Source organism: Vipera berus, assembly GCF_964194415.1.
Source record: "Vipera berus genome assembly, chromosome: 5".
NCBI classification, from domain to species: Eukaryota; Metazoa; Chordata; class Lepidosauria; order Squamata; family Viperidae; genus Vipera; species Vipera berus.
This window is the reverse complement of record NC_138207.1, coordinates 73,814,953-73,833,856: the sequence shown is the minus strand read 5'-3', so window position 1 is coordinate 73,833,856 and position 18,904 is coordinate 73,814,953. Positions and strand designations below refer to the sequence as shown.

The window sequence follows — 18,904 nt, the reverse complement described above, 5'->3', positions numbered from 1 at the left end:
GTGATATATGATATATATGATATATGATTATGTTATGTTGATTTCATATGCCTCAAGGTTAGTATATACTCTTCTGTCAAATTAATTTATTGTAGATGAGATATTGATTATATGAAATTTGAAATATGAAAATGTTGTGTTATGTTATGTTATGTTTATTATTATAAACTGCATATACCTTAAAAGCTATCTTGGTAGTAAGTGTATGTCCATGATAAATTACAGGCATGCCATCATCCCCATCCCAGCAGTCTAATTCCACACTCCGACAACCTTGTAATAAAATCTGTAATACAGAAAAGCATGATAATGTAATGATCCTATAACAATCTTTCTCAATCGTAGCAACTCTAAGATGTGTGGACTTCATCTTTCAGAATTCCCCAACCAGCATGCTTTTTGTTTTGTGAACAAAAAAAGCTGTTAAAGCTGTTCCTTTTTAAAAATTTATTAGTACTATGCAAAATTTCTTTTACTGCATCATTCTAAATCGTCCATCTTTTTATAGGCCCCAGCAAAACTTTCCATTACAGACAGAGCTGCACATAAACAAAATGCAAATCAGATTACGTTTTATGAGCTTCTTCTATTTTAGAAATAAATTCACATATTATAGATTTTAAATACACCTGGAAAAATAAATCTGGAAATTAACTTTGGTTTGGGATGGATGCATGCATCTTTTTTTGGCACGCACATCCAGGATCCTTCTAAATGCTTCCCCAGAGCTAATTTCATCTTTTAAGACAATTAATGAGAGAAAAAGAAAGAGAGAATAATTGTGCAATTTCATTTGATGTTGATAGTTCCAAAAACTGTTATGGGCAATCCTTGATTTATTATTGTGATTGAGCCTGGTCCTACATTGTGGTGATTGTTAAGTGAATCACAATGTGACCACATCTGATTTTACAACCTTTTTTGCAGTGGTCATTAAGTGAGCACTGTGGTCATTAAGCAAACATCACAGTTTTAAGAGAACACTGTAGTCATTAAGTGAGTGTTGCAGTTGTTAAACTAGTACATTTTCCCCAATTGGATTTTTTTTTAATTGTACTGGAAACCGGAAATAAATCCTGGAAACCAGCAAAACCTGCCAAAAATTGCAGTCATGTGATCATGGGACACTGCAAACAGAGGTAAATGTGAACTGGTTGCCAAAAGCCTAAAATATGACCACATGATCATGGGGAGATGTGGCACTTGGAACTTCGAAAACAGGTCGTAAGTAGATGTGTCATGACTCTGAACAGTCACAAAGCAACTGGTCATTCAGCGAGGACTACCTGTACTCTGAAAGTATCCATTGAAGCTAAACCAGGAAGCATTTCATTCAATGCCAACAAAGTTTTTATTAATATCTACACATAATAAGTGAGATGGTTCTAGAGTTCTTTTAACGATCCCTGGACCTTCGTTATGCACACAAATAAAGCTGAATCCCCGGAAAGTATGTTTTCCTCTAGGTCACTTTGCTTGGAAATATGTCTAAAATATTATATAATATTCTTAGAAGCAACATTCTCTTGAGTAACAGTTTTGCTACAAACTCATCATCTTTTTAGCACAAGTTACATTATTCTGAATGGTGCCTTGACATCTACACGAAACAACATATTAGCTCAGTCTTTCCTGTGGGAAAGTCTAATTTTAGCAGTTTAGATCAGACTGGCTAGTGTCTAAATTCTATGACTCTCAAATGAAAACTCAGAACAAAGCACAAATATATAAATATAAAAAAAGCATCTGAGCACAACTGTGCATACAAACCACTTTCCCACACATCTTATTTTCCTATGTTTTACAAGCCACGACTAGGAACATGTGAAAGGTCACGCTTCTTTGACTTTACAAATAAACAAACAAATACTTTGAGAAGAAAGGAGACAGCAGACTGACTTTGTATACCTGGCTGTAAAGTTCAACTGAAGATTCTCCTTTAAGCTGATGTCCCGTGAGATATGTATTGTGTGAAGATTCGATGTAATAATATGAGAGTGGAAACTGCAGATCTTCTATGTTCTCTTGAGATTCATTATTCATGCAGGCAAAATTATCTTTATCCATCAGAAACCTAAGATACAGATTTTTAAAATTCATAATAGTTACATAAAGCATCTGGACTGTATATTGGAATATCCAAAGAGAATTACCGTGTGAATCCTTCAAATGACATTAGCCCCTGCTGATACATACTGATGCTTGGTTCAAATTTCTGTAATGGTAGAAAGGGAAAGGGTGAAAATTAACAGATGTAACAAACATCCATTTTGACTCAAGTTTTTACATACAAATAAATACAATACACAATTGGCACAGCTAATTAGATATGATAATGGCGGATCTGGGTTTTCAAATGAAGCTGTATGTTAGCATGGCATCTAAAAGGGAAAGATAGCACTGGACATAAATATCAAGCAGAAAAGCAGAGATTCCCACTTGCCCATTTTGAACCATGCAAAGATCAACACCTTCCACTCCCACAACATTCGTCTTAGCCATTTCTGGCCTTCAAACCTAGCCAGAAGAAACTGGTAGAGAGGAAAATGTTGGAGGATGAAAACAGTAAATAAGGAATCAGTACTGACCTTTTGTACATCACTACTTTCAGTCCCTTGTACACCTATGTTAACCTACTTCCATAGCATCAAGTGATATGAACATTGGGAGGAAGGTGGTATTAGCGCCTTCGAGGCAATTTTGACTACAGGGAACTAGGAGCCGTAGGGGCACAGTGGTTAAGGTGAGGTAATGCAGGCTAATGCTGCCGATTGCCAGCAGTTCAATTCTCACTGGCTCAAGGTTGACTCAGCCTTCCATTCTTCCGAGATCGGTAAAATGAGGACCCAGACTGTTGGGGGCAATAGGCTGACTTTGTAAAACACTTAGTGAGGGCTGTATATAAGTCCAAGTGCTATTGTTATTGCTACATGGATGAGTTCTGGAAGGTTTATGGCCACATTTTCAGAAATGGTTTGCCACTGCCTTCCTCCTGGTTCTGAGAGAAGCGTGACTAGCCCCAAATCATTTTACTGGCTTCCATACCATAATAATCAATTAAAATATTAAAAACATCCTATATAGAGACTATAGCGAAGTGCTTAAAAAGCAATGTGAAAATACAAAGAGCAAATCAGCTAAATACATGCACTTGCAAAAGTCTGCATTACCTACCTGAATAATACTGAGGATTTCATCAAATGTATAGTGCTCTCCTTGGCAATTGACTAAGAAATCATTCAGTTGCTGTATTCCCACACCAAATACTCCCAAAGATGTGCTCTCTACTCCGGTGCCGTTAGTAACAATGCTTGCGGCAGCAATAGCAGCCGATATTTGTCGCTGGTTGTCTGACAACTGCTGCCTATTCTTAATGAACAAGCCCAAATCTGATATGTTCCTCGTTAATAAATCTGAAAGATTAAAAACACGATCAGAACTTTCATAGAATACTCATGCTGCTTTTTTCCAGTCTTTAAATAATCAATGATATGTGGGGAATATTTTGCTGAATCCATGATTTGGGGGGAAAAAACCGTATCCGTGATTTACATGATTTGGAAATGTACTGGTAATATTGAAATGTTACAGTGTGATTTACCCCTCAGTGCATTGCACTGCACCATATAAAAAAAGAAAAAATTGGCCAACAAGCATACACAATTATTACAGATAATTCTCACTGAATGACCGTTTGTCCAGCGACTGTTCAAAGTTACAGTGGTACTGAGCAAGGAGGATTTATGATAGTCCTCGCAATTGCAGCCACAACAGTGTTCCTAGGGTCATGATAACAATCTAAACCGGATGCACTTGGCGCCCAGTTCATAATTATGATGTTGCAGCATCCTGCGGTCATATGATTGTCATGTGCAACTTTTCACTATCAGCTTCCACAAGCAAACTCAATGGGGAAGCCAGCAGGAAGTCGCAAGTCATTCCAGTAAATTACTCTTACTCCTGTCCATTTTTCTCTCGAGGAGCTCCTGAACAGCAGGGCAACTGTAGGACCCACTCACACTGGGTCACAGCACTCACCCCGCCTTCCACACTGCTTGCAAACCACGTAAACAAAGGCTTCTCATGACTGGGACTTCTGTCTTCCTGCCAGCTTCCCCATTGTTCGTTGGAAGTAACCAGGAATTTTCAAATACTGGGCACGTAAGGCCCTCACTTAACAATCCACAATCTTTGCTTAAGATGGCAACAGGGCCGCCAGTTTTATCATTGCTAAGTGACGTGTTCATACGACATTGCACATTACAACCACATTCATTAAGCGAGGACTATCTGCATTGGAATGACAACTCGGTCACAGACAACCCAGCTCTAAAACCAATTTGCTGTCACATTGTTTCGTTTTACCTAAATCAGGCTGGAGGCCATTTGTATTCTCATCAATCTTCAGGGAAGTATACAGTGGAGCTGAATCAGGACTCAGACGATTGCATGGTATGGCATACGTATCAAAAAGATCCTTGAGATCTTTGCGGCTTCGTACGCTGTAATATACAGACTATTTTTATTATGTCTTTTTCAATGATGTAAACTGAATCTGCCTATGTGGAATAAACCAGTAGTTTACCTGAAAGACTTGAAGAGCTCTACAAATTCAACAAAGCTCATATTGCTATCAGAAGCCATACATGTCTGGAAGCCTTTCAATCTTCCTTTACCTCTTCCATGCCAGCTACTACTGCTCCAGGTGCTAAAAAAAATTAAAAGTGCGTATATTCAATTGTAAGTTTATGTAAAAGCAGTTATTTAATTATTATAATATTGTAGAGTACAATAACATTGTACGCTAGACCAGTGTTTTTCAACCTTTTTTGGGCAAAGGCACACTTGTTTCATGAAAAAAATCACGAGGCACTCCACCATTTTCCGCACCGTTGGACCTCCCCACGGTCGCTACACGAACGGTCGTAAGTCGAGGATGGCCTGTGTTCTCTAGGGGTTGGACTAGATGACCTCCAAGGTCCCTTCCAACTACTTCTTCTTCTTCTTCTTCTTCTTCTTCTTCTTCTTCTTCTTCTTCTTATTATTATTATTATTATTATTATTATTATTATTATTATTATTATTATTATTATTATTATTATTATTATTAGCCTCTTTATTTTATTTTATTTTATTTTGGGGCTTTTTTTTGTTTGTTTTTGCTGTGAAGGAAAAGGAAAGCTTGCATTTCTTTTTAATTTATCTTTCTGTATTTTCTTTTTTCTCTTCTTTTCTTTCTTCCTTCCTTCCTTCCCTCTCTTTTCTTTCTTTATCTTCCTTCCTTCCTTTCTCTCTCCCACTTTCTTTCCCTCCCTCTCTCAATTTCTTGCTTTCTACTTGTTGTGGAAACTGGAAGCTACTTGCATTTCTTTTTAATTTTTCTTCCTGCTTTTTTTCCTTCCTTCCTTCCTCCCTTCCTCTCTCTCTCTCTTTCTTTTCTATTCTCCTTTTTTTTCTTTCTCCCTCCCTTTTCCCCTTCCCCCTTTCTCCTTTTTTCCCTTCCTTTTTTCTTTCTTTCTCACCTTTACCATCAAAAGCACTTCACTCCAGAGGGGGAGGGGAACCCCAAAGGTTTTTAATTGCTTTGGTCCAAAGGACATTTTATTATGCAACGTATCAAAAGGACAGGTTAAAAAAAAATCAGCCATGTAATTTTTCAGACGCAAGCGAAGCCTCCAAGAGCGAAGTGGTCAGATCCCTCTATTTCGGGCTGGGGCGAGGGGTCGCGGCGAGCAAAGAAAGCGGAGCCAGGCAGCCGACCAGGCGGGAGTCTCGCATCCTCAGCCGCGCGGGGAGTAAGGAGTAAGCGGCGCGTGCTGGGGAAGAAGAGCTTTTTCAAACGTTGCAGGCAACCAACCACGCGACAGCTCAGGCGAGCCGGGCTAGCCGCCCGTCCGTCCTCTTCCGATAAGCGAGCCGGTCGCCTTTCCCCAGCTTCTCTCTCTTCAGCAAGAGACCCTCCGAAGCCAGAGAAGGGGGCGGAGCTACGCTGCCGTGGAGCCCTGGTGCCTAGAGAGGTCGAGCCCACTTCTTTTCCCGGGCTTTTGCTTCCAGCGAAGTAGGGCCGTCAGCTTAGCCAAGGCTCCGGTGCCCAGCGCTCCCCGCCAGAGAGTCTTGCAGCGCCGCTCCGCCCGCAGCTGTTCCTCCTCCTCCTCCTCCTCCTCCTCTCACCGCTGTCTCCTAGGTCAGTGTTTTTTCAATTTTTCCCACGGCACACCAGGCAACATCTCGCGGCACACTAGTGTGCCGCGGAACAGTGGTTGAAAAACACTGCGCTAGACACACCATCTTCCCAAGGTCAATTTTAATTATTTGATTAAAGAAGGAAATTATATTGATTTACTTAATCATTAATACAGTGATATAATATAAAAAGTGACAGTAAAGGTTATCTTATCTTATCCTCTCCTCTCCTCGTCTAGCCTATCTTATCCCTTTATTTTAGAAGGCTCAGCTCAATGCACATAGACGGCTCAATTTTTATTTTTACTATATCCTATGTGGTAGGGTAGGCAATAGTTTGTTCAGAGATGAGCAAGTGATAGGGCTATGTAGGTCTAACAACTAGGCCTGAAATGCTATAAAAATGGCATCCTATCCTTAGAATGAAACCAGGCATTTAGTTCCTTTACTTGTAGAACAGATTACATTTTTTAAAATAGAAATTAATTCTGATGTTGTATGGTGATTTCCCATGATCCCCAAATTCTGAGTTTCTGTACACACACAAGTACAATTCTATTACAAGTGATAACTAAAAAAAAAGCTGCTAACAGTCAGTTTCTCAAATATTAAAAACAAACCTTTTTTAAAACCATGCATGTTACGCTTCAAAGAAAAAGCCAAACTCAAAGCCAACACTCACAACAGGCTTTAAAAAAACTGCTTTCTTCTTACCTAGGTTGGCTTTTTACTGACGGTGACATCACGTGAGAAGACTGTGGTCTAACAGGTGAAGAGACACCAGGTGTTACACTAGGTGGCTCTGAAGTAGTCAGTGACTGTGTTCTTCTGGAAGGCAGAGTGTTTGCTCCAGTAAAAGTAACCAGAAGAGTTGGATCTAAAAATAAAAGTAATCTTATCAGTGACTTTTTTTTAAAATCTGTAAGTCCTACCTGACCCGTGTCTGATGCCCCATCAAATAAATTATAACTAAAGAACTATATTTTATTGAGCTACTTGTCCAGTTTCTGAAACAGTGTCCAAAATGTTGTGTTACACACAAGCATTTGTCAGACAGAAAGTGCTGAAAGCAACTGTTCATAATGCTTTAGGAAATATCTAGTAACATATATCACTAGTGTCCCACATTCTGTTTCCCATTTGGGAGTGATTTACTTCCATTTATAAAAAAAGAGAGAACTGTTCATCTTTCTAATATTCATTAGAAGAAATAATTTCATTCAGGCAAAATAAAGCCACCAGGTAGTAACTACTAAGCATAAATTAAAACACTGACAACATTTTTTTTCCCAAATGGTTGGCTTCCTGAAAACATTTTGGTCATCATGATACCCCTCTTCAAATTGAACACAAATGGAATTTTGATTGACCGTATCACATAGGAATCTTGAGAGATATGAAATTAACCCTTTAATAACTATAACGTATTTAATCACGTAATGTTTCCATTATGCAGTTTCAGTTCAACTGTTTAATTATTAATAAGGGGGATCTCTGGTGCTCTCTGAGCTTGGTTGTTTTCTTGCAGATATTTCATTTCCCATCATTATTAATCTGTGCATTAATCTACGTGTGTCCTCTCTTCTCCAGCCATCATTCTGGCCACAGGTAATTTGCATTTTTTACTTACCTATAGTAGACCTTAATAATCATACATTCCAACAAGCTATCAGTTTAGCCAATAGTTTGAAGCTGGTTTGTTTCTAACAAACTGTAATTAAAATTAAAGAGTTTGGATGAAATGATAAGCAGCAGTAGATTGGAATAAAACAAAAATACCTTCTGGACTTCCAGTTAGGTGTTGCGGCATAATGGATGCAGGAAGACAGGGTTCCGTCTTCCACATTTGATTTTGTCCCCCTGGGGACCCTAAAAAGGGTCGAAAGTCACCCCGGAGAGGTGATGAAGAAGGAGGGGACCCTCGTCAATCGCAGAGGGGCAGCAGCCCTTCCGCTGGATCAGAGGAAGCCCTCCAAACCAGCGGGGGAAAGACTGGCTAAATTTGTGTGGCCAGTCAGAAGCTGCTGACAACTAAAGATAAGCACTAACTAGCAATTTTTGAGCAATGTGGATGGAACTGGGTGAGACTTTATCCTGTTTTTACGACCTTAACACTACTTTCCTGGAAAAAAGAATGCCCAAAGCAAAGAATCCTCCCCGATGAGAGGGGGAAGTTTTTGCCCCGCTCCCTCAGGAAAAGAAAAGTGGTGAATTAATTGCTTTGGGGGAAAATAGAGAAAACTACAAAATCAATTTGGAATTAATACAGATGTATAGCTTTGAAATCTGGGGACTAAAAGTACCTTTGAGACTTTTTTTTAGAAAAGATATTTGAAAGTCTGTAACATAGGCTTGGATTTGAAAAGCTGGAAGATGGTGTCAAGATGGTGACATCTAGTGGCAAATCCTAGCACTACAATTTATTACGCTTAAAGAAAACTTTGCTTGAAGCCCAGACTTAGATAAGACTCTGTTGTTCCTGGAAACTTTCACTTTTACAGACTGCAGCTGGGAAAAGGGAAAAAAATTCTTGGACTGCTTATCTGTTTTGGGGATCCTATTGGACTATAAAGACTACAACATACAAAAACAAAATGGGTGTTCCATACTTAGCTGCAAATGGTAGAAAACCATCTTTAACACTTGTCTCCGAAGCGCCCAGCTTAATATACCAGCAAGGAAATGTTAACGAATCTCAGAAATAAAATTCTTTCTACATTGAAATCAATCCAAGAGATAATTGTTTTATTTCATGATGAGACTAAAAATAACGCAAATGAGATAAAAGAACAATTCTCTAACCTAAACTTACAAATCCAGACAATGACTACAAAGAAGGAACTAGTAACCAAGAAAACAGAAGGAAAATTAGAAGAAATGGATCCAAAGATTGAAGACCTAAGGAAGGAATTAACAGACAGATAGACAAATGAAAAATTAGAAGAAGCAGTGATAACACCAGAAATGGAAGAGATATCTTACTTGTCAAGATCTCAGAACACATTTGAGGATAAGGAAAAAAAGCTGATTGAATGGATGGTAAAGCTATTAGGAGAAATGGTGAATATTGACAAACAAGAAAAGAAAAACTAAAGGAGAAGGACGGAGGTTGTTTAATGAATATAAATGGGTTGAGCGTTCTTCCAAAAATACTTCAATCAAATTCTCTTCCTCATTCCAAACAATATATAAAAAAACTTGAGTATTCAAATGCACTGACTTGTTATTTGGCAAAGGAAGAAAGCTAGAATAAAACTGAAAATAGAGGTTTTGACCTATTTGATGACCTATTATACTATTAAACAGATGTTTGAATATGGTTAAGAAAATGGATAACTGTTAGAAATAAATATTATAATTAGAAGGATAGGATTTGTAACTAGAGTATTATACTTTGTTATGAGGGGAAATATGAAAATTTTAAAAGGGTCTGAATAAGGGAAGTTTTTGCTTACCCAAATATAATTTATTATGAGAAAAGTATAAGCGATAAAGATATTTTAAACAATGATGGGAAATTAAAAATTTTAAAAAGTGGGAAAAACAGGATATTGATTGAACAAATGGATTTTAAGTGCAAACACAATTGAGATATGTTCTGGCTAGAAAAGATATTATAAACTATCGATATTATGTATAATACCAGAAAAATGTGATGAAGATGTCTATATTTAATTGTATATGTATTAACAGTAATAAGAATTGTATTTGCCCAGTGTGAAAAATACATAATACCACCAGAAGAAGAGAGGACCAAGGAAGCACTGGATGGTGTAGTACTGGAACTAGACTGAGAAAGTTAATATGTACTACTGAATTACCAATGGACCCAGACAACGCGTTTTTATTAAGTACTCATGATTGTAAAATTAGAAAATAAAATATTTCTATAAAAAATACCTTCAAAATCCTCTTTGCAGTTATATTAGAGGAGGGGAGGAACTGCTACAATGTGTATTGCTTATTTCAGCATTGAATTCTCAATTGTATCCCACTTTTAGTGACTTTTAGAGTCGGAAACGACTAGCACGCATGTGCGGGGGAACCTTTACCTTTACCTTTACCTTTAGTGACCACAGTTTGCTACTTTTCCAAATCTGCAGTCATGGCTAACTATAATAATGATTTGTTTTACTTAGCCAGTTTCAGAGTTCTTGGCTGAAGTCTTCTCATTTGAAACTAGCCAAAGTTAGATATTCATCACAATTTTTCACATTGTTAATCTTGAAGGCTGTATGTATGTGTCACATACAGCTGTTGAGGATGTCCTGGTCACGTTTAGCTTTTTATTCATTTTATTATAATTTCCTTGATTGCTGTAAGTTACCCAGTCATTGAGAGTTGAGTGGCATATAAGTTTAATAAAATATTATTATTATTACCTGGTTCTTCTTGTTCATCAATATCTTGAGGGTCTGAACCACTTCTATTCCGATTTTCCTTAAGAGGTCTTACTTTTCGACTTGCCATCTCGTCATCAGTGCCATCTCCACTTTCACCCTTGAAACAGTGACTTTCTCAATAAACGTCTTAGAAAAACAGTACACATTTCAACCACTTTCTATTCTGTAAGTCTAATCAAAAAGCTGGTGAAAGGCTATGAAAGTTGCATACAGAACAGAATGAGTAACAATATTCATTAGTGGGTCAAGCTAGGCATTTTTAAAAATAAAATATCTTTGGAAAAGCAAGCAATGATTTTAACTGGATAGCATGACTGAAGGAAGAATGGTAATAAAACCTGAATATAATCGGATTCTGAGCAGCATAGAAAAATGGTATTTTCTGCATAATCAAAAATAGCATTTCACTTCAAATGTATATTATTCCATTCTCCTTAGGTTTGAAAATACAAAGACCAACCACAGAAGTCAAAATACCACTGAGAACATTCTATTTCTAATTCTATTTAGTAGAGGCATATACATGTGTGTACTATATATGTGGGCACACATGGCTAGATGTGGGCACACATGGCTACACATAACCACGTCTTTAATCTAACAGGGACCAAGGCAAATGCCAGTGACAACACTAAAGGCAGCCACTTGTTTAAGGAAGCTTGGTTTTCAAACCACTCCTCTATCAAACAGCACATAGACCTCCCCCCTGCATACCAGGCACTAAGGAATTGGGAAGAGGAACGACGTGCGCGATATGAAGGCAAACAGTGCAAGCATTCACAGAGCGCCTCATTGTATCAAAATCAAGATTGCACAACCACACAACCACCCTGCATTGTAGAACACAGGGAAGAAGAGAAACAACTATTTAGAACCTCTGGTATAAGAACACAGGAAATGATTAGAGCTATGGCTACAACACATGGAACTATCAGCAATCCACTTATGACAACAGACACCCAGAGACAACTACATCCCTCAAAAATGGATGTGCGACAACTCAAAGAAAATACATATACATATACATACATACACACACCACACACACACACACACATATATATATCTGCATTATATATACTGTTTATATACATATATACACACACACATATACATATATATATATATACACATATACATATATATATGTGTGTGTGTGTGTGTGTGTGTGTGTGTGTGTGTGTGTAAATTTATTGCTAACAAAGAATTAAAGGGAGACTGATATGCATTTCAAACTTATTTGTTCTCATCAGTTAGCCATACCCTTCTGAGATTCGAACCTGGGCCAATTGCACCTTAGGCAATTGTTCTAACCTTTAGGCCACTGGCTCTTTCTCACTTTGTTAGCTGAGAAGCAAGGGAGATATGTGTTAAATGTTTGTTAAGTATTTAGATTACCTTGCTAGGCCCCAAACATGGGACAAATCTTATTTCCTGTTTCAGCCTAACCCAAGGCCATCAACAGGGAGTAGTCACAGTAGTGACAGCTCATATTTGTGTAAATTTATTGCTAACAAGGTTTGAATCTCAGAAGGGTATGGCTGACTGATGAGAACAAATAAGTTTGAAATGCATATCAGTCTCCCTTTAATTCTTTGTTAGCAATAAATTTACACAAATATGAGCTGTCACTACTGTGACTACTCCCTGTTGATGGCCTTGGGTTAGGCTGAAACAAGAAATAAGATTTGTCCCATGTTTACAAGGTAATCTAAATACTTAACAAACATTTAACATATATATATATATATATATATATATATATATATATATATATATATATATATATATATATATATATATATATATATATATATATATATATATATATATATATATATATATATATATATATATATATATATATATATATATATATATATATATATATATATATATATATATATATATATATGGGACGCGGTGGCTCAGTGGGTTAGGACGCTGAGCTTGTCGATCAGAAGGTCGGCAGTTTGGCGGGTCGAATCCCGAGTGCCGCGTAACAGAGTGAGCGCCTGTTACTCGTCCCAGCTTCTGCCAACCTAGCAGTTCGAAAGCACGTAAAAATGCATGTAGAAAAATAGGGACCACTGCGGTGGGAAGGTAACAGCGTTCCGTGCGCCTTTGGCGTCTAGTCATGCCGGCCACATGACCACGGAGATGTCCTCGGACAAGCGCTGGCTCTTCGGCTTTGAAACGGAGATGAGCACCAGCCCCTAGAGTCGGAAACGACTAGCACGCATGTGCGGGGGAACCTTTACCTTTATATATATATATATATATATATATATATATATATATATATATATATATATATATATATATATATATATATATATATATATATATATATATATATATATATATATATATATATATATATATATATATATATATATATATATATATATATATATATATATATATGTTTTCTGAGGTTTTCGCGGGTGTTTATATGTGGATCTTCGGTCATTCGGGTTTTTCCCCGCGTAGAACTAAAGGTGTAGGTGCAACGTTTCGACGGAATCCCATCCGTCATCATCAGGCTGGAGGCTTCAGCTTCCTTCTTCTGGGAGAAGCATGTGGCTGTTTGTTCCTCTTTTTTAAACTGCTAGAGGGGGTGTGTTCTGTGGGTGGAGGTGTGCTCTGATTGGGTGGGGGATTAAGTGTGTTCTGATTGGGTGGGAGTGTGTTTTGAATGGTGGGTGTGTTCTGATTGGGTGGGGGGGGTGTTCTGAGTGGATGGGCTGGTCTCAGCTGCCAGCTCCAGACCTGAGCTGGTGAGTTGTGCTGCTTTTGTTCGGCTTCGTGTTTGTGGTGGTGCCATGTTTTTATAGTGGGTGTCAGTTTGCTTATTGTGTGGTTTGGAGGGGTTTAAAGTGGCTGATGTTGCAGCTGTAGTTAGGTTTCTGTTTTGTGGTTGTGCCTCGTTATCATTGTGGGTTCGGATTTGCTTTTTGAATGGTTGTGTGGTGGTGATGTCATGTGATGTTATCATGAGTTTGGGTCTGGTATCATTCTTGGTGGTTGGGCCTCGTCTGTCAATCAAGGCGGGTTTCCAAATGGCTGGTAGGCGAGAGGTATCATCTCGTTTATTCATGCTGTGGGGGCGTTTTTCTATCTCAATGGCTTCTCTGATTATTCTGTTGTTAAAATGTTCAATTTTGGCGATAGTTTTGGTTTTTTTAAAATCAATTTCATGTCCCGTGGCTTCAAAGTGTTGGACCAGGGATGAAGTTTGTTCTCCCTTTCTGAGTGAGTTTTTGTGCTCTTCAATGCGTGCACTTATTCTTCTGTTGGTCTGTCCGATGTATGTGGTGGGGCAGGTGGTGCATGGGATTTCGTATACTCCTTGGTTTTCTAACCCAATTATGTCCTTGGGGTTTCTTAGGATGGTGGATATTTTTCTGTCTGTGTAGAATGCTGTTTTGATGTTGTGTTTTTGGAGGACCTTGCTGATTCTGTCTGTGGTCCCTTTTAAGTATGGGAGGAGGGCTTTGCCATTTTCTTGTTCTCTGTCTTGGGTTTTTGTGGGTGTCTCTCTTCGGATTAAGTTGGTAATCGTGTTTCTTTGGAATCCATTGGCTGTTAGTACATTAGTGAGAGTGTGTAGTTCGGTTTTTAGGTGTTGTTCGTCAGCTAGGTGTTTTGTTCTGGAGATGAGTGTCTTGGCTACGGAGTTGATCTGTGCTGGGTGGTGGTGTGAGAGTGCGTTCAGATAGCGGTTTGTGTGTGTTTTTTTATGGTAGATAGTGTGTCCTAGGGAGCCGTTGGATTTCTTGTAGACTAAGACATCAAGGAAGGGAAGTTGATTGTTAGCTTCTGTTTCCATGGTGAATTGTATTTTGGGGTGTAGGCTATTGAGGTGTATGAGGAAGTCATCCAGTTTTTCTTTGCCATGTGGCCAGATTACGAAGGTGTCATCTACGTATCTGAGCCAGAGTTTGGGTTTGTGGTTGGATTTTTCTAGAGCGAGGGTTTCAAAGTGTTCCATGTAGAGGTTTGCGATGACAGGTGAGAGGGGTGATCCCATGGGTGCTCCTTCCATTTGTTTGTATCTTTGTCCATTGTAGATGAAGTATGTGTTAGATAGGCAGTGGTTGGTCAGATCTAGGATGTGTTTTGGGGGGTTGTATTTATTTAGGATAGCTGTCAAGGCTTCTTTGATTGGCACTTGGGTGAAGAGGGATAAAACATCGAAGCTCACAAGTAGGTCACAGGGCTGTAAGTTTAGTTTACTTATGATCTCTATGAATTGGAATGAGTTTTGTACGTGTGAGGTGATGGAATTTGCATAAGGCTGTAGTTGTTTGGCAAGAAATTTGGCTAGATTTTGTAGAGGTGAGCCTATGGAGCTGACTATGGGTCTGAGTGGGGTTCCTTCTTTGTGTATCTTGGGCAGACCATAGAGCTTAGGACATCTGGATGATTTTTCTCTGGGAATGATTGTTTTCTGGATCTCTTCACTGATGGGGGTGGCTTTTATTTTTGATTTTGTGGTTTTTTCCAGGTAGGTGGTGGGATCTGTCTTGAGGAGTTTGTATGTGGAGTCTCGGAGTAGGTTGGATAATTTGGTATGGTAGTCAGATGAGTTCATTACCACCGTGGCGTTGCCTTTGTCTGCTGGCAGAATGATTATGCTGGTGTCATTTTTTAGGTTAAGTAGTGCTGTCTGTTCCTCTTTGGGTAAGTTGCTTTTGGGTGGTTTGCTGGTGCAGAGGATGTTGGTAACTTCGAGTCTGATTTTGTTGGCGTCATCAGGGTTAATTTTGGTCAGGCTGGATTCGACTCCGCATATAATGGTTTCCGTGGGAATGTGTTTGGGAGCGACTGCAAAATTAAATCCTTTAGACAGGACGTTGGTTTCGGCTTTGGTGAGAATCCTATCTGAGATGTTGTGCACAGTTTGTTTCATGTGTTGCTGTGGGAGAAGAGGGGTTTGTTTCTGGCGTTCCTTTAGTCTTCGGAGTTTATTGGTGTGTGTGTCTGTTTTGTAGGCAGTCTCTGTTTCAGCTCTCCAGACGGCGATTTGTTTGAATTTGTCCCAAAGTGTGGGGTGGATCTTGTTGCTGAGTTTGAGGTGAAGTGTGAGGAGGTCTCTGTTGATTCGGTCCAGGAGGAATCTTTTTGTGTGGAGTTCGTTTCTGATTAGGGCCAGTTCAGTTCTTATCAGGATGCGTTTGATGGCTGCATCCAACCACAAACCCAAACTCTGGCTCAGATACGTAGATGACACCTTCGTAATCTGGCCACATGGCAAAGAAAAACTGGATGACTTCCTCATACACCTCAATAGCCTACACCCCAAAATACAATTCACCATGGAAACAGAAGCTAACAATCAACTTCCCTTCCTTGATGTCTTAGTCTACAAGAAATCCAACGGCTCCCTAGGACACACTATCTACCATAAAAAAACACACACAAACCGCTATCTGAACGCACTCTCACACCACCACCCAGCACAGATCAACTCCGTAGCCAAGACACTCATCTCCAGAACAAAACACCTAGCTGACGAACAACACCTAAAAACCGAACTACACACTCTCACTAATGTACTAACAGCCAATGGATTCCAAAGAAACACGATTACCAACTTAATCCGAAGAGAGACACCCACAAAAACCCAAGACAGAGAACAAGAAAATGGCAAAGCCCTCCTCCCATACTTAAAAGGGACCACAGACAGAATCAGCAAGGTCCTCCAAAAACACAACATCAAAACAGCATTCTACACAGACAGAAAAATATCCACCATCCTAAGAAACCCCAAGGACATAATTGGGTTAGAAAACCAAGGAGTATACGAAATCCCATGCACCACCTGCCCCACCACATACATCGGACAGACCAACAGAAGAATAAGTGCACGCATTGAAGAGCACAAAAACTCACTCAGAAAGGGAGAACAAACTTCATCCCTGGTCCAACACTTTGAAGCCACGGGACATGAAATTGATTTTAAAAAAACCAAAACTATCGCCAAAATTGAACATTTTAACAACAGAATAATCAGAGAAGCCATTGAGATAGAAAAACGCCCCCACAGCATGAATAAACGAGATGATACCTCTCGCCTACCAGCCATTTGGAAACCCGCCTTGATTGACAGACGAGGCCCAACCACCAAGAATGATACCAGACCCAAACTCATGATAACATCACATGACATCACCACCACACAACCATTCAAAAAGCAAATCCGAACCCACAATGATAACGAGGCACAACCACAAAACAGAAACCTAACTACAGCTGCAACATCAGCCACTTTAAACCCCTCCAAACCACACAATAAGCAAACTGACACCCACTATAAAAACATGGCACCACCACAAACACGAAGCCGAACAAAAGCAGCACAACTCACCAGCTCAGGTCTGGAGCTGGCAGCTGAGACCAGCCCATCCACTCAGAACACCCCCCCCACCCAATCAGAACACACCCACCATTCAAAACACACTCCCACCCAATCAGAACACACTTGGTCCCCTACCCAATCAGAGCACACCTCCACAGAACACACCCCCTCTGGCAGTTTAAAAAAGAGGAACAAACAGCCACATGCTTCTCCCAGAAGAAGGAAGCTAAAGCCACCAGCCTGATGATGACGGATGGGATTCCGTCAAAACGTTGCGCCTACACCTTTAGTTCTACGCGGGGAAAAACCCGAAAAACCAAGGATCCATATATATATATATATATATATATATATATATATATATATATATATATATATATATATATATATATATATATATATATATATATATATATATATATATATATATATATATATATATATATATATATATATATATATATATATATATATATATATATATATATACACACACATATGGATCTTCGGTCATTCGGGTTTTTCCCCGCGTAGAACTAAAGGTGTAGGTGCAACGTTTCGACAGAATCCCATCCGTCATCATAAGGCTGGAGGCTTCAGCTTCCTTCTTCTGGGAGAAGCATGTGGCTGTTTGTTCCTCTTTTTTAAACTGCTAGAGGGGGTGTGTTCTGTGGGTGGAGGTGTGCTCTGATTGGGTGGGGGATTAAGTGTGTTCTGATTGGGTGGGAGTGTGTTTTGAATGGTGGGTGATAACGAGGCACAACCACAAAACAGAAACCTAACTACAGCTGCAACATCAGCCACTTTAAACCCCTCCAAACCACACAATAAGCAAACTGACACCCACTATAAAAACATGGCACCACCACAAACACGAAGCCGAACAAAAGCAGCACAACTCACCAGCTCAGGTCTAAGGCTGGCAGCTGAGACCAGCCCATCCACTCAAAACACACCCCCACCCAATCAGAACACACCCACCATTCAAAACACACTCCCACCCAATCAGAACACACTTAATCCCCCACCCAATCAGAGCACACCTCCACCCACAGAACACACCCCCTCTAGCAGTTTAAAAAAGAGGAACAAACAGCCACATGCTTCTCCCAGAAGAAGGAAGCTGAAGCCTCCAGCCTGATGATGACAGATGGGATTCCGTCGAAACGTTGCACCTACACCTTTAGTTCTACGCGGGGAAAAACCCGAATGACCGAAGATCCACATATAAACACCCGCGAAAACCTCAGAAAACATATATATATATATATATATATATATATATATATATATATATATATATATATATATATATATATATATATATATATATATATATATATATATATATATATATATATATATATATATATATATATATATATATATATATATATATATATATATATATATATATATATAAAGGTAAAGGTTCCCCCGCACATGCGTGCTAGTCGTTTCCGACTCTAGGGGCTGGTGCTCATCTCCGTTTCAAAGCCGAAGAGCCAGCGCTTGTCCGAGGACATCTCCGTGGTCATGTAGCCGGCATGACTAGACGCCAAAGGCGCACGGAACGCTGTTACCTTCCCACCGCAGTGGTCCCTATTTTTCTACTTGCATTTTTACGTGCTTTCGAACTGCTAGGTTGGCAGAAGCTGGGACGAGTAACAGGCGCTCACTCTGTTACGCGGCACTCGGGATTCGACCCGCCAAACTGCCGACCTTCTGATCGACAAGCTCAGCGTCCTAACCCACTGAGCCACCGCGTCCCATATATATATATATATATATATATATATATATATATATATATATATATATATATATATATATATATATATATATATATATATATATATATATATATATATATATATATATATATATATATATATATATATATATATATGTTAAATGTTTGTTAAGTATTTAGATTACCTTGTAAACATGGGAC

General features: G+C 39.0%; 1 protein-coding gene across 1 annotated transcript in view; it reads right to left on the bottom strand.

The window, feature by feature from the left end:
* Positions 1-18,904, bottom strand: part of PLCE1 (phospholipase C epsilon 1) — a 152,648-nt gene that overhangs the window by 28,276 nt on the left and 105,468 nt on the right. The window contains exons 9-16 of the mRNA XM_081329878.1: positions 10,566-10,683; positions 6,898-7,060; positions 4,586-4,708; positions 4,366-4,502; positions 3,175-3,413; positions 2,154-2,215; positions 1,909-2,074; positions 179-286 (exon numbers count right to left, since the gene is read on the bottom strand). Of these exons, the coding sequence (XP_081186004.1) occupies positions 179-286; positions 1,909-2,074; positions 2,154-2,215; positions 3,175-3,413; positions 4,366-4,502; positions 4,586-4,708; positions 6,898-7,060; positions 10,566-10,683 (1,116 nt within the window). The remainder of the gene's footprint in view (positions 1-178; positions 287-1,908; positions 2,075-2,153; positions 2,216-3,174; positions 3,414-4,365; positions 4,503-4,585; positions 4,709-6,897; positions 7,061-10,565; positions 10,684-18,904) is intronic.